Below are 16,466 nucleotides of genomic sequence, written 5' to 3'. Positions count from 1 at the left end.
AATATTTCTGACTGTCCAGACGCAAAGACAATTTGTTAAAATACAGCTATAGGAAACAAACTATATTTCTGGGAGAATATAAGCATTATTGTGTATATCATAGAAATGAAGTACTGGGTTTGCCTCTGCTCACATGCCACAGAGGGCTGGAAACAAGGACTATGAAATTCAAAATATTCCAGTTGTGTCATCCATGTGCAAAATCCAGGAAACCCATCCTGCCATTGCAGAATCAAATCATACTTCAGTGCCAGTAAGAATTGATGTTGTTAGTCATAGTTTCAGGCCGGGTCATTTTGTTTCAGAATCCACTCTTCAGATTGTATCTGGGTGTTTTTCATTATTGTCTTTATTTCTGGCTTGATTCTGGCAGTTACTGTGATCCACTTTTATAACTCATCTTCAGCTTTTGAATATGCCCAGCACTTGATGGATTCTGCATGCAAATGGAGAACTTCTGATGATCTCTTACTGCATTAAAAATAGCCAAAACAACCCCTCCCTTTAGAGAGGAACAGATTAATTCCTCCACCTTTGAGATGTGAGGATCAGCAAAGATGCAGAAGTGGGAGCTTGTAGAAACCTTTGCCCGAGTGCTGTATTTGAACTTTTTTGTCATAAAATCATAGAATTCTTTGGGTTGAAGGGACCTTAAAGGCCATTTAGTTCCACCCCCCTGCCATGGGCATGGACGTCTCCCACTAGAATGGTGAAGGGGAAACTTCAGAAGCTTCTCCTCAGGTGTCAGTTTTTGCTCAGTGTTGATAAAGCCTATTTGAATTCATCTTCCCACTGCAAACTTCTAGATTATTCCTTGTAATTGCCATCTGTATTCACCTAGTTTCTTTTGCGGTCAAGATTCTTTTAAATTAATGAGAATGATAGAAAATATTTTCTGGTCTGGAGGGATTTCAATGCGCTTTCTTGTTGACATTTGTTGCTGGTGTTTTCCTTTTGGCAACATTCATGGAATATGTTTCCCTTTTTTTATGGAGAAATAGATAAAGGATGATAGTAATCCTGTGTTTTGTGAAATATCCTTCCCAGACTGCTTCTCAGTTTTGTAGTTGCATTTCCGCCTGAATGGTTTTCAAAGCTGTTGCTTGGTCTTCTTAAGTGCAAAGTCATCTCAAGAGCAATATATTTTAATTCTTCCCTAATTATTTTCTATTTCATACAATTCAGGAAATTACAGCTGCTTTGGCAGCATAGTATATTAGATCTTCCATAACCACATTTCATGTGATGTGAGCTGGTCTAAAATCCCTTTTATATTAGATTAGTGATTCTAATTTAACATATCAGTATTTAGTATGCATTATAGTGTACTATATTTAATTTGATTACCTTTTATGCCTTACAGTACATTTAATAAAGCAATTATTTAATCATTTGCTACCAATGAATTTTACTGTGATATTGAAATTAATACAGTCTGTAATTCATGAAGATGGACAAAGCAGGAGAGAAATGTCTTCTTAAAAAAAGTCAAGGGCCACATTAAGGCCCTTCTTCTGTGGTTATTTTGTTTTTCCTTCCTGAGTTTTGCAAGGAAAAGTAAAGAAGTTGCCTTGTGAAACCAATGGGCTCTTTAAGTGTGTTATAGCTCACTTCAGGAGACACTTTCATTTATAATATTCTGCTTCCCTTTTGTATGGCTTGGTATTAATAAACAACTTTAAATAGAATATTCTTCAGCTTTTGGCCCAGTCTTGTTGCTTTTTTCAGCAACCCTTGAGCACCTACCAAGGGTGGAGGCAGGTGAACCTCTGCAGAACCATGAGGTCATCTGCTTGCAACTGCAAAATAAATGTCTGTGCACCACTCACAAAGTCATTAAGATGTTGATTGATGATCTGTAAAATATTTTTACCATCAACAGGCTTAGACTTCTGTTTTCAGTAGCATAAACCATATGGTTTATATATCATTAATTACAGACTGGCTGCCACTGAAACCAATATATAGATATTGTAGTGCCTGTGTTCACAGTGTGCAGTTTCTGCAGAAATGATATCAGCAGGAATGATGACGTTGGCTTTTTTCTTTCTTTTCCTTTGCTGCAGCATGGCTATCCAGGTGGACAAGTTCAATTTTGAGAGCTTCCCAGAGTCCCCAACTGATGGGGCACAGTTGGCGAATGCAAAGCAGCTGGAAGAAGAAAGGCAGCAAGCAAGAGGCCTGGAGATTAACAGCAAGCTGGATATTTGCTGGAAAATTATATCCTTTCATAAATACTTGCTTTAAAAGTATATAAATAGATGCCCTCTGATACATTTTATTTTATAATTCAACTCACTTCATGGCAGTGTTACTGAAAAGAAAATAATTAGAACTATGAAGCTTATCATAATTATAGACTGTTTAAGGTTAATTGTGCTGTATATTATTTAGGCAATGCTTGGGTCATCCTATAATGGCTTTTTCTGAGTCACTGGGCATGACATAAATGCTGTGTGTTTTTTCCAGCTTTTAGGGAACTCAGGAAGTGTAGTTAGGATTGCTGAGTAGTAGATTCATGGGGTCAAATTTTTCTCTTCTCCCCCACACCGAGTCACTGAATCATGAAGAAATTAATGAAGCTGGATTTAGAGAGTTTGCATATATTTAATTAAATTTGGGTAAATTAGAACATATTAGAATAATTTATTCCCAAGTCCTCTTTATAGATTTAGTAATGTATCTAATCTTAGGTAGCTTTTTAAGGCTTAGACAAGACTTGTGTGATGATTTAATCATTCTAAACATAAAATCCCCACAATAATTCTAAATGCAGTAGAATATTGCCTTATGATTATTAATAAGAAATTACATTCAGTTTAGAGTTAAAATAAACCAATGGTGTTGCTATAAATGTCGTGATTTCTATAAAAAAATCTTGTGCTTGGCTTGTCAAAAATACACTTTCTCATGATTTTCTTCAGGAAACATTCTGTACAGTAAACAGTCCCCCAAGCCATGTGATGGTACTCAGCACTTCCCTGGAGATTTATATTTTTCACTCGGATCATCCTCAAATTCACATGATAGGGGGTGGCAGAAGATGAGAGAAGAACTGCAATCAAATCATGCTTGATTTGTTTGTACTTTTAATTGTACTTTTATCCAGTGATCTGAAATGATGTTTCATTACTAATTATTGTGAGGATGAGCTTCTGTACTGTGAGGGTGGCTGAGCACTGGCACAGGTTGGCCAGAGAGGCTCTGGGATCTGCTTCCCTGGAGATATTCAAGAGCTGTCCTGGACACAGCCCTGTGCTCTGGGGACCCTGCTTGAAAAGGGGGTGGACAAGATGACCTCCACTGGTCCCTTTCAACCTTAACCATCCTGTGATGATTAACTCACATCAGGATTTGTCAAAGGCAAGGCTTGAGACATAAATGAGATTCCTAATGCCTGGTTCAGTCCAGACTCCCCAAGCAACATTTCAGAAAGCTCCTTTTATGCAAAAAAATGTCAATATTTAACCAGAACTCACTTAGAAAATGTCTGTGTTATGGGAAGATATAAATATTCTGTGATAGCACAGATGAATTCTTACACTGGAATTGAATGCATAGTTGTAATAATTTTGTCAAGGTGTAAAAATTCATCCTCACTCATTCCAGTTGCTGGGCAACACTGTTTGCATCCATTCTGTGTTCTGGATTTAACCCCAGCTTTGATCCTAGAACCATTGTGGCTGACATGAAAGTCAGAACTTTAGACACCAGTAGAATAGTGTGTGGATGCTGTGTGTTAAATTCAGTGCTACCATTAGTTTCTGTATTTTTAATACTTGCTATGATTTTTCTTTCTGTTCCAGGAACTAAAACTCATCTAATTAATGAAAGGCAACAAGTTTCACATATGCTTAAAAATCCTTGAAGAAATGTGTACATTCTTTTTCAAAATGTTCCAACTAGAGTTAGTCTTTGTAGAATCATTAATTTTGGAAAAGACCTCAAAAGACCTCCAAAATCATCAAGTTCAAACTTGGACCAAATACCACCAACTAAACCACAGCACTAGTGCCACACTTGAGTCTTTTCTTGAACACCTCCAGGCATGGTGACTGCACCACCTCCTTGGGCAGTCCTTTCCAATGCTTGACAACCCTTTCCATAAAGAAATACTTCCTGATGTCCTACCTGAACCTCTCTGGCTTCATCCTTTTATTTCCTTCAGCAATATTTAGATATGAACCAGTCAATTTTAAAAAAATATATTCTACTCTTCATTCTGCTAAGTTTAAGGAACTTGGTTTCTGAGATATTTTTCTCCCATCAGAGTAATTGGACACAGGTCAGGAGAGTTTATCCTGATGGACAGACAGGCAGAGAAATGGATGGATAGTTCAGCTGCATTGGCCTTGTTTTCCTTCAGGAGTCAGACTCAGTGCAGCCAAGGGAGGAAAAGAATTTGCAAAATTACAAAGGAGTAGAATTACTGATATTTCCTACCAGAGGAGGCATTTTGCAAGTCTCTTGAATGGTATTGCCAAATGATCCCTTTGTTATCCATCATCTCCGAACTACGCAGAGCTCCCCAGATAACTTTTCTGTCCTGGCTGTGCATGACATGGGAAAGGGATGGTGAGGTGAGGTCATGTCACAGACCCTGCCCTGAGGTGTGATCCAAGGCCCACGCCAGATGCTTATACCAGGACTTGCAAAAGCATGTGGAAGAGAAATTAGAGTGTGCACAGGGAATTATTAGGAAAGGAGGGATGAGACAATTGAAAGCTTTTTGACCAAGGACAGAGTTGTCCAACAGAGTGAGGTGCTGTGCATTTGTTACAGACCACCCAAACAAGAAGCAAAGATGGATGAGCTTTTCTTTAAGGACTGGAAGAAGTCTCCCAGTTGCAGGTGAGCTTATTTCTGAAATAATTTCAGGGCAGTTTTTGTGTACAGGTGTCGGATGGTTTGATTTGGTAGGTGCTGTGTGAGATCTGCTCCCTGAACAAATGATCCAGCAGGAGTGTTTGAAGTTTGGCTGGAGCTGTCCTGGGATGATGGAGCTCAATATCCTGAAGGAAGTGAGGAGGACACATGGCAGGATAATGACTCTGGACTTGAGCAGAGGAGACTTTGGGGAAGGCAGGATTGGAAGAGGTGCTGGTCCTGGTCCCAGTGGAGTTGCTGGGCATCCAGGAGCAGCCTCCTCAAAGCCTGGGAGTTACAGCAGTCAACGAAGTTCATCTGACTCTTGGGGCAAGGTGTGTTGTGAGGAGACTGCTAAATTCCAGTTAGGTACTAGGAAAATTCCTTTTCACAATGAGGGTGCTCAGATACTGGAACAGGTTGTCCAAAAGTGCTGTAAAATTGCTGTCTTTGAAGACGTTAAAAAATTCTGGACAATGCCTTGAACAGCCTGGTGCAATTTCAGTCTTTTCCATGCTTTGAGCACAGGGCTGGACAGTGACTGGAATTGCCTTTCAGTATAAATTATTCTGTGAATTGTGCAGCTGGGCAGAGGGATGGGTCAGAGAATGACTTCTGAAAACTAAACTCTTTCTTTCATCCATCTTTTTGCTATCCCCAGGTTTGATTGCAGCCAGAGAAATTTTCTAATGTACTGTGAAGGAATTGCTATTTCAGTGAAATGAGACCATAACATTTTGGGGTCATTTTCTTGAAAATATTCTAAACCTGGCCCTAGCAGCCTTTAAAAAAAGAGAGACAGACTTCCAGTGCCACCTCAAATATCATGTTCCATATTTAACTTTTCTAGTAGTTAGACTTTTTTTTTTTTTTTTTACTTCAACCTTAATATCTATGATGTATAGGAAGCCTGTCCTATTTGCAATGTTTCCTTACATTTTTTGAATTGTATTTTGTGCCATTTCTTCAGTTTGTTTGCCATATTTAAACCTAATTGCTAAAATGTCTTTCAAAGCACATTTTCTTTCCGTCATATTGCTGATTTTGTCCTGCACTACAGGTCTATTTTTCTCAGTATGTGGGATCCAAAGCTGGAGGCAATACTGCAGGTGAAATTTCTCACAGAATAAAATTGTACCTACCAGGTTTCAAAGATGATGCTTTCTCTGAGAACTAGTCTTTAATTCTATTGTCTGGTTGACTTTTTTTTTTGTACATGTGATCCAGCATAACTGACTGAATTATTATTCCCAACTTTTATTTATAGATTTGTTGATTTTTTCTAGGGTGGTACTTGAAACTTTTCATCATTTCATCTCAGTGATCTTCATAAATTCCACTCATTTATTTGGTTTGTGAACACTGACATCTTTTCCAATACATTGAAATTATGAATGTTTTTGTATTTCATCATCAAAGCAGCCAATCAGAATTTTGAAATTATTATCTATCAGACAGAACCTTGAGGCAAATCATTTGCTTGACAGCAAATCACTGATAACTCTTATTGAGATTCACTTTTCTGTGTCTATTCCATTTTTGATGACTTTATCTTGATCATAAATATGAATCATCAGCTATGAGAGTATTACATCCTGTGTAATTTCTGTGCATCAGTAAAGGTTTCTTTAAATTTCTATGCTGCTTCTTATTGTTTGCAAAAATAACTTTTATTTAATACCATAAATAACTGCTTATAATTAGTTTTAATATTAAAATTCCACAGTAATAATCAAGCAGAAAGCTTAAAATAAGAATAAGGCAACAGCTGTAAATAAAATGTGCAATTAATGCAGATTTATTTTTAATTAGTATAATACTTATTTATGAACATTTGCTATTTTTCTTATGATTATGTGTATTCTCCCACCTGCATTTATTTGCAAAGGACATATGTATTGAAAATAATTTCTTTTAGGATGCAAGATATGCAGTGCTGTAGGGAGAAAAAACATGAGTAACTTCCAGATAGAAGCCATTTTAAAAAACTATTGTCTTTTTAAGCAGTAGGTTTTAGGTAACAGACTATGTTCTAATTGTGAGTACCCAGCTACACATGAGGCAATCCAGGGAGTGTAAAAGACCAAAGTTTTCCCTGGGGAAATAACTGGTTCATTTGACTGTCATTTAGGTTTTTGGTACAAAACAGTTTATATCATACTCAATCTGTTGCTACAGAAACGTGAAATAAGCGTGTCAACTGTGAAAAAATAGGTTTTTAGGTTTGTTTTGTTTTGTTTTGTTTTTTAAACAGCATCTGGTGATTGTGTGTTTGTTAGCTCTGAGGCCCTGCTGGGGCTGATTTGATTGTGCAGATGAAAATGTCTTGAACTGTTAAATATGAACTGTTGTGCTGGAAGTCAATGTTGGGATCGTGGCTGATGCCTGTGTTGTTAATAACAAAGATTTAACTTCAGGAAATGAGACCTGGGTCAGCAAAGTGGCTCCAGCAGAAGAGCAGGTTTGTGATGGCAGTGAGACCTCAGCAAAATGTGTGGAGATTTGGTTAAGTAGATAAATTCTGCAAGGTCAGACTTAACCTTGGCAGTCTGTACTTGTGTTTATCTGGGCAGTCTTTTTCAATGAATTTTAAATCCTGGATCTTATACTTGTGTCTTTTATCAGCTTTGACTTTGAGCTAAGAATAAAAGGGAATCTTGGCAACCCCTGTTCAACTCCTTTGCTTTCATTGACTTCTAAAGGCTTTGTCTTAGGCAAACTCTGGAGTAAACTTTTCTCTAGTGTTCCTTTTATATTTTCTTATTGCGTATTTTTGTCACTTTTCATCTCCAAGGTAATGAGTTTGTTGCAAATTTAAGTTTCATATTTGTCCTGTAATGAACAATTTTATGTAATTGCCTGATAATAAATTCAGGAGACAGAGATCAGTGAGATGGAATTCCATGATCCATCTCTGTCTGTAGGTCCATGTGAACATATAATTCCTTTATGTGTTTATTCCTTTATATTTTAACAAGTTCATTTTTTTGGTTGCATCTCAGTCTCACCTTTCCTTCCTTTGCCTCCAGGCTCCTTTCTGCTGCTTCTTTCAATGATCTTATTAGACAAATTCAATTTATTTCATGAGTCAAATAATCTGTGCATGGCCTAACCACTTAAATGCTACATTTTTCTTTCACATGGAATTGTGAAAGTTTAAATTTCTCATCAGTTCTACAAGCCATCGCCATGTATCTAAGATAAACTAATACAACAATTTTTTTGACAAATAAACAAATAAGACCCTGAACCTCCAGATTAATGCACAAGAACACTCACTGAGCTATTTGTTGTCTATAGAATTCATTTTGCCTCTAGATGACAATAAGCAGTGGGCTAAAAATGAGCTTGGTGCTTGTGATGGAATAAGGAAATATATTTATCTGAAAATTTGGGCTGTGAGAACTTAAACTGCTTTTGGGTTGTTACACAATTGTCTCTGTTAATCAGTTTGTGGGTTTTTCTGGTGAGTTTCTTTTTTTGTTGTTTGTTGGTTTGTGGGTTTTTTGTTGTTTTTATTTTGGTTTTTTGCCACTTTTAGTTTGCTTGCTTGTTTGTTTCTGTTAGTGTTTTTTTTTATTGTGGCTTTTTTTGTGGGTTTTTTTGGGTTTTTTTTGGTGTGGTTTTTTTTGGTTATTATGTGTTTTTTTTTTGTTGTTGTTGGTTTGTTTTGGTGGTTTTTTTTTGTTTGTTTGTTTTTGTTTTTTGTTTTTGCCGGTGGTGGTTTTTTTTTTTTATATATTTTTAGCTTTTGCAAAGAGCCATTCAGTTTGATTTCTAACTTTTTTTTTTTCCTGAAATGTGTGACCAGAAAACCACGAATAATATCAGAGAGTGGTTCAGGCTGGAAGAGACCAAAGTGGGGTCACCTGGTGCCACCTCCCTGCTCCAGCAGGACCATCCCAGAGCACAGGCACAGGAGTGTGTCCAGACAGTGCTGGAATATCTGCAGAGAGGGAGACCCCACACCCTCCCTGGGCAATCTGTTCAGTGCTTGGTCACTGCACAGGAAAGAAATTATTCCTCATGTCCAGGTGGAACTTCCTGAGCATCAGTTCCTGCCTTTCCTCTTGTCCCTTTGCTGGGCACACTGAGCAGAGCCTGGCCCTGCTCTGAGCTCTCCTTGCAGACACTGACAGACAGGGATGAGCTCCCCTCTCGGTTTTTTCTTTTTAAGGCTGCACATCCCCAGCTCCCTCATCCTTTCCCTTCCAGAGAAATGCTCCATCCTTTCATTTTGTTGTCCTGCACTGGCCCTGCTCCAGGAGCTCCACATCTCTCCTGTCCTGAGCAGCCCTGAGTGGACACAGCAGCCCAGATGTGCCTCACTGCCTCCTGTGGTTGTATGTTCCAGGAGGAATATTCTACCTCTGAATACATGGATCTGCTTTGGTAACATTTACCAGCAATAAAGAAGGGAGAATCACCTGTTTTATAGTTACTTTATAGTGTTAGTTGAGACATTAAGCTTTCTATGAAGCTGTAAGCAGTGAAAATTTGTGATATTCCAGGCACCACTGTGAGTCTGTTGTGAGTAAATTACATAAAAGTTTGTTTAATGTTACAGTTAATGGCAGCCACTCTATTTTAAAGCATCTTTTAAATATTGCCTTTTTATTAGTGTTTTCTCTCATTTACAGTCTTTAGATTAAAGATGTGATAAGAGAATTATTTATCTGCTGTATCTGTGAAGTAATTCAAATTATTCTCTACCCTCCAGTGTGTTTTATGGAAATTATTTTAGTTGTGCTGGTGTTCTGAATCTCATTTGTCAGTAGCAGCACTATTCTAAGGTGATATTCTGCTGCCTTCATTTTTCCAAATAGATGCTTTTCTTTAATGATGTTTTTACAACTTTCAGATTCTTTGGGCTTTGTGAATTCTTTATTTGTGGTCTCTTTAGGAGGAAAAAACGTGCTATATATGACATTTTTCAGGGTATAATGAGAATATTTAAAAAAATTATGGCAAGAATCCTATACGTGGTATTGATTTTCCTCTTCTGTCATCTCTGAGTTCTTGAGTCTCAATCACTGTTATATTTGCTTTTGTTCTGAGCTTTCAAGACTTTTCTTTAATCTCCTGGAGACCCTGCAAGATTATGTCCTGTGGTAGAAATTAGTTATCTGCGGTGCTTGTTAATTTTCTTTCTTTGACACAGGTGAATATGTACTTCAGCAGTCAGATGATGTGTGTCCCTCTCCAGAGTTTACAGAAAAGGAGCTGATCACATTTAGAAGCTGTTGATAAAAGCTCAGATATTATTATTTTTTTTTATATATATATTTTTGAGAACCAGGGTTCCAATACTTTTGGAGCAGCTGGTGGAAATCTTGATGAATCTCACTAGGAGCTTATTCCTTAATTATGGTGGGACAGATGCCTGGATACAAGATGGTGCTGACATCTGCATCCAAGCCCTGTGAATTCAGTGCCTTTCTGCAGTCAGGGAATTAAAATAAAGAAATCCAGTGCTCTTCCTGTTATAAATAAAAGTTATCTTGATTGACTCATCACACAAAATTATTACTAATTTGTTTAAATGGATAATACTGGCTTTGCATGACATTGGATATTGTCTATGCTTTTATTTTAGCACTTGTATAACCTGTTTTGAAGCCCTTTCAAAAGAGATTCTTCTGTCCACAACAGTTTATTTCAGTGCTCTGCTGTCCTTAATAGTCAGAACCATTTCCTAATTTGTTCTCTTTTCAATCTGGGCCTGTTTCTGAGCTCATGCAGGGTAGAAATGGAAGCTTGCAAGTTCTGTGCCTGTGGTTCTGGTCTGATGTTTGCCCTTGGTAATGGCATTGTCACTGTCCCTGCACCCCCATGGAAATGGCACCAAGTCAGCAGTCAGGACTATCCTGACAGACATTTGTTCTGTTTTCTGTTGCCCTGTTAAATTTTGTTCTGTTTTCTATTGCCCTATCAAATGTTAACCTCTTTGTTTTCAGATTGTTCCTAATTTATTATTTTGAATTCTCATCCTGTAGCATATACTTAAAGGTTTTGCATTTTTGCAGCTCCCAGACTTTTTTACCCTTGTGGTGTATTATGGTTCAAGTATATTTTACCTTTGCTTTAACACTTCTCAGTGGAATTAAATTTTTATTTTCAGAAGATATCAACTGCTGTACTTTTACTGACACTCAATTTATGGATTAATAAACCATATGAATGAATCTGTAGATTGCCGTTTTGATTTGCAATAATAAAAGTTGTGCATATCACATGCCCTTTTCCTCTCTGAAACAAAATTTTCCTTAATTCCAATTTACCCTTCCTTGAAGCGTGAAGGGGAAGCAAGTGTGGAAGGGGTTCTGAATCAGCTGGTCCTGGAGCATCTGCAGTTGGCTCCTCTCCAGTGGGGTGAGTGGTGTCAAAATGGATTGATGATCTTTTTTAGAGAATCTACTGGCTCGTAATTTTCAGCAGCATGAGAATGATAATGTTTTAATTTACTGACAATCTGTGATAGCAGAGAATTTGGTAGAAATTTTATTTTCCTTTAGCTGTTTTACTTAGTTGAAGATAAATGTAGAATTGATATCTGTTTTATTTTAAAAACCATTGTTCATTGGTAGTAAATATGAAACCTGATTGTGCACTTTTTCCTGTAATTTTCAGTCCTAGTTGTCTTCTCCTTATTCTTACAGTGTGTGTTTTTAAAGTAATTTCTCTGATTTTTTTTCATATGAATGGTAATGTCCTTGTGATATATTTCTTATTATGGCCCAGACAATTGCATTACTAGCTTTTGAGGTGCAGAAAATGTTTTTACTCCTGGACCTGGGAAGAATTACTTGCCTTAATTGTCCATTTAGATTGATGTTCCCACAGTAAAAATCTAAATTAATTTCATTTTGAAGAGTCATAATAATGTAACTTCTGTCTGAGGTTCTCAACAAAGCTTGTTCAGAGGAAGTGCTGGGGATGTTTCCTCCCCAGCACTTCCATGTGAGTTACAAGTTTCAGATAAAGTCCCCAGGTCATCAGCGAATTGTTGCCAAAGCTTTTGCTTTTAAAGCAAATTTAACTCTGTGCTCTATTTAACTCTATTTCAATATTTTGATGACCACATGGGGAGCAAAATTAAGGTACAATGATCCATCCCTATTGCCTGTGTTAATTATTAAAATTGAAATGACCCCAAACTCCATGATTTGTGTACTCTTTTAATTGTTTGGTCTTTTTCAAGCATGTTGATCACCCTCAACTCATATGCTAAAACCTGTGAGCGCTTTGTTTACAAATGAGAAGATTAAAAATGGTTTAAAGTCGTTTCTTGTAAGTATGTCCAACTTTAGCCATAATCAACTACCTCTGAAATCAAGCTTACCTGGCCTCAGTTCTTCAGAGAATTCAAAGATTTGGCAGCATTTTTTGGTATGATTGAAGGGTTTTGGCCGTGAGTCACCAGTAAAAGCAGTGGCTGTGTCAGGTGTGTGTTGTGAGCAGTCCCTCCTTGTCTCTGCAGGGTGGCTTTGACCATCAGCAGGTTTGTAACCTGGGCTCTGTGGTGGAAAACCTTCCTTTGGCACTTCTGCATAGGACATCACCTTAAGGATGAAAAATGTGTTTTTCTTCTTTCCCTGTACCCTTGGTTTGCTCCTTTAAATTCTCTTTATGCCAAATTCCACTGTTTTGTTAGGAAAAGAGGCTTTTTGAATCACAGAATTGTGCCTGGCATTCCTGCCTGAATAGTGATCTTTGATGCACTGGTTGAAAAACAGTGATTTACAATAAAATCTCCTGAGGAGTTACTTATTTCTCACGCTGCTGATTAATTCAGTTAAAGAGTCCCAGTTACTTGAGTTTTCAGCCAAAACTCTGTGATATTCTCTGCTTCATAGCTGCAAAATCTTTTGAAGCACAGTCTGTTGACTGATGCTGTTGTACATTTTAATTTTCTACACTGAGCAAAGCAGGGAAAGGGAGATCCTATGGAATATTGAATGCTTGGTTTGCCACCACTTACATATGATATTTACTAGGAGAAAGTTCAGTTTTGCAGAAGTCTACTTAACATTTTTTGTTTCATTTTCCCTAGTCCTAAATTGATAATGAATATCATCTATTTTGTATAACACACAAAGTATGTTCATGTGGAAGCTGTAGTTTACTGCAGAGATTATTGAAAAGGACATTTTGGTTAAATGCCTGATTGCATTGAAAACAAAAACAAAAATGGAAAATTAAAGACAATGGAGACATTTTAGCTTCTTTTAGTTCACCATAATTTTGAATATTCAGCAGTTAAACCTTTGGTAGTGCTGTAGCCAGGTAACCCTACCTGCAGCTCCTGCAGTCCCTCCAGACTGCACCATGGCAAAACAGAATAATTTTTTATTTAATAATGTGTGGGATGCAGGAGAAATTAAGAGATTGTTATTATTGTTTGGTAGGTGGAAGTCATAAGGAGCTGTTGAAATGTTTGGACAGCCAGGGGATGTGTGTGCCTTGTACATGCACTTAGACAATGTGACACACTGTCTTTTGGACTTCAATTCTCTTTCAGTGCCAGAATGTATTTCCTATTCAATTCTTATAAGCATGGAAACAAGTTAAGAGTTTAAAATACTGTACTAGTGTAGTATCAGCTGGATTTTTTTTTTCTTTTAATAATTACACTGCTTGTATTTACAACTTGGCTTTGCTTTGAGTTTTGTTTTTCCATATGTTAACAATAACTTGTGTTTTAATATAAACTCTTTACCACTAGCCATCATTGTGACATAGCCGTTGCATAAACTGGCTAAAATTTTGGCTTAGTTTCATGCAAAAAAATTGATTCTATGATTATTCAAGGATTTTGCTATACTGATGGTCACACTGAAGGGTTTACTTTATTATAAGTGCTCACAGTGAAACATGAATGAATATTTAACATGGTTTTGATTAAAAAAATGACTGGCTCTTATTCAAATTTGTAGAAGCTGTACTCCAACATTCCTTTTAAAATTGGCATATTTAATTCATATAAGAGTTAATATTACATCTCTAGAATTATGAAAGCATATTGAAACAATTTTTCATGTAAATTTGACAATCCTGTCCTTTTTTCATTAAATACAAGGCAAAGAGTAGAATCAAAAGTCAGTGACATTGAAATTTTAGTCTGAGGATAAGAAGTTACCTTTGAAATTTGTCATAGAGAAGGGAAAAAAGTGATCTGTAGTGAAGAGTTTGTTTTGATTTCATATGATTTAATGACTGGGGAAGGGAAAAGTATTTAAGACATGAGGAATCATAAAAAAGAAAATACTTCAAAGGCTGGTGTGAGAGTTCTTAATATGTTGTTAGAATTGATTTTAAGATTTAGGACGTCTCTGTAAAATGAAGTTGTCTGTGAGGCAGGTGAGTAAATCATACATAATTGAAAAGCATCATCTTGCTCAACACCAGCAGGTTCAATGTTCTCTAAAATTTATGACATATTTTCTTTTTGCAGCTGGGCAACAAACCAAATGTAGGCATAGATGTGGTTTTGAGGTGAATACATTAATATCATCAAATCAAGGAAACAGAGCCTGCAAATCATAATGAGGAGAAGTAAACCTCCTCAAAGGCGTGTGCCATGCTGGGGTTGGAAATGATCTGATGGAGTCATCTGTAGCTGCTGCCTGTGCAGGATTTTTTCAATCTTTATTTGATTTATGCCACTGACTTTGCAATCAAGCAAAGTCCCAGGACAGAACACTTCTCAGTTTTGATGGTGCTCTTCTGATTTCCATAGCAAAATTATCTTAGGTAGAAATGTGTGCTCAAGATTTTACTGAACTTCAAGTAGAGTTTGAACTTGAACTGAGTTTGAAAGTGGTTCCTGATTGACCCTGGAACAGGCTGGGCTTGGGACTTTCCTGCATTCAGGGAGAAGTTCCTCTGAAACAAGAGTCTCCTAACACTTTGAATGCTGAAAACAATTTCACAACAGAAACTTACCTTGAATTCTCCTACATAAACCAAAATAAACTTAACTTCCTTCACTGACTGCAAGCACCAGGTATAGAAATCTTTTCCTGATGACCCTCATGTGTATAAGAGGCAAGATTTATTGGAGCAAATTGGTTTAGGAACTTAGAATGTAGACACTGAAAAGTGCTAGAGGTTTTAATATATCAAGCAAATTCTTTTCTTTCTCCACAGCAACTAACTGAAAAACTGAAAATCAATGATCATACATGAACTCTAATATTACTAACAGTAGTGTTCCAAGAAACATGCATTTGTCAAGCTTCACCATGGAAAAAGTCCAGAAATAGATTTTGCTTCCATTCACTCATTTCGTTTGTTAATTTCATTTATTCTTCCCTTCGTCTTAAAAAAAAAAAAAAAAAAAAAAAGTGAATTTCAGTACAGTTTTAATGTTTAAGTGCACTTGGATGCCTTTTCACAATGCAGTGCATTTTATTTCCTAGTATGTGATTACAGGAGAACTAAAATCACTGCTGCTGGGTGCTGCTCAGGTCATAAATAAGAAAAAGGATGGGCAGTAGACAAAGTCTTGATTATTTACTTATTGGTAGAAAATGCTACACCTTGTTGTGGGTCCACAATAAATTCTGTGCCTACCTGCAGCATGTAAGAATATTGTACTTAGAGAAAACTAAAAAACTCAGAAGTGAAGGTGGTGTTAAATTGTTCCTTACAGGTGGTTGGAATCAATAGAAGATGTTGATTTAAAAGTATTTTGAAATGTTTTATGAGCATATGGTTCATGTCAGCTTGTTTGGAAGTTCAGTCTGGTTCAGTTTCACAAAGCATCTTATGGAAGCATTACTTTAAAAATAAATTATCTTAATAATTAACTGTATGTCTTAGCACCAAATCATAATCAGTTTTCACAGCTTTATGTTTTGCGGATATTAACATTAATTACTGAAGCTGCTCACCAATTTTATTTTGTAGTTTCCAGCCTGACCTTAGACAATAATTAAATCTTTCCATAATTCATGTGATTAAGGGATTTCAGCAGTGTGAGATCACTGCATCCAAAATACACAGGAAAATGTTTTGTGTTGTCCACCAGTGAGTAAATGATGCACCTCTAAGCTGTGTTTTGGATGTCCCCTGAACAATCTCAACCCCATGGGCTTAGTTAAAATGAGCCAGATTTCTGCACACATGACCATTATTTAGAGTTTGGTTTTAGCCAGGGCAGTCCTACAATGTTCCTGCTCCGTATTTGAAATTCCAAGGCTGTATTGGATATGTTTTCAGAAACTGAACTTATTGGGGAACTGTAAGGAAGTAGTTTTACTTTCTCTTTTAATAAGCAAACCCCTCCTAGGCCCTAGACAGGATAATTTATATTATATAGATACAGGCTTGGAAATGCAAACTAATCAGCAGGGTATATAAGGGCTTGCCCTTGAGAAAAATGGTGAATATTGTTGTGTTTGTTCACCAAACTAAAATAATCTGCAATTATTTCTATTTTAGCATTATGGTAGTCTGGCCACTGTCATCATTGGAAAGATGAAACCAAGAGCATTAGCCAGGAAATCTCAAGAGTAAGCTGTCTGTAAGGTAGAAAATCACAGTCTGATTCACAGGACAACCAACAATCTGGTGATAAATGGATTTTGCAAGGTAAC

The 16,466-nt window shown here is 36.9% G+C and overlaps 1 protein-coding gene across 3 annotated transcripts in view; it reads left to right on the top strand.

Moving 5' to 3' along the window:
• Positions 1-16,466, top strand: part of TRAPPC9 (trafficking protein particle complex subunit 9) — a 440,568-nt gene that overhangs the window by 198,395 nt on the left and 225,707 nt on the right. For all 3 annotated transcript variants that reach the window (XM_021532475.3, XM_021532473.4, XM_077781898.2), the window contains 2 exons: positions 2,067-2,220; positions 11,148-11,238. In XM_021532475.3, coding sequence (XP_021388150.1) covers positions 2,067-2,220; positions 11,148-11,238 — 245 coding nt within the window. The remainder of the gene's footprint in view (positions 1-2,066; positions 2,221-11,147; positions 11,239-16,466) is intronic.

Source organism: Lonchura striata, chromosome 2 (assembly GCF_050655825.1).
Source record: "Lonchura striata isolate lonStrDom1 chromosome 2, ASM5065582v1, whole genome shotgun sequence".
In the NCBI taxonomy this organism is placed as follows: Eukaryota; Metazoa; Chordata; class Aves; order Passeriformes; family Estrildidae; genus Lonchura; species Lonchura striata.
The sequence above is the reverse complement of the archived record's forward strand: the minus strand, read 5'-3'. Positions and strand labels throughout refer to the sequence as shown.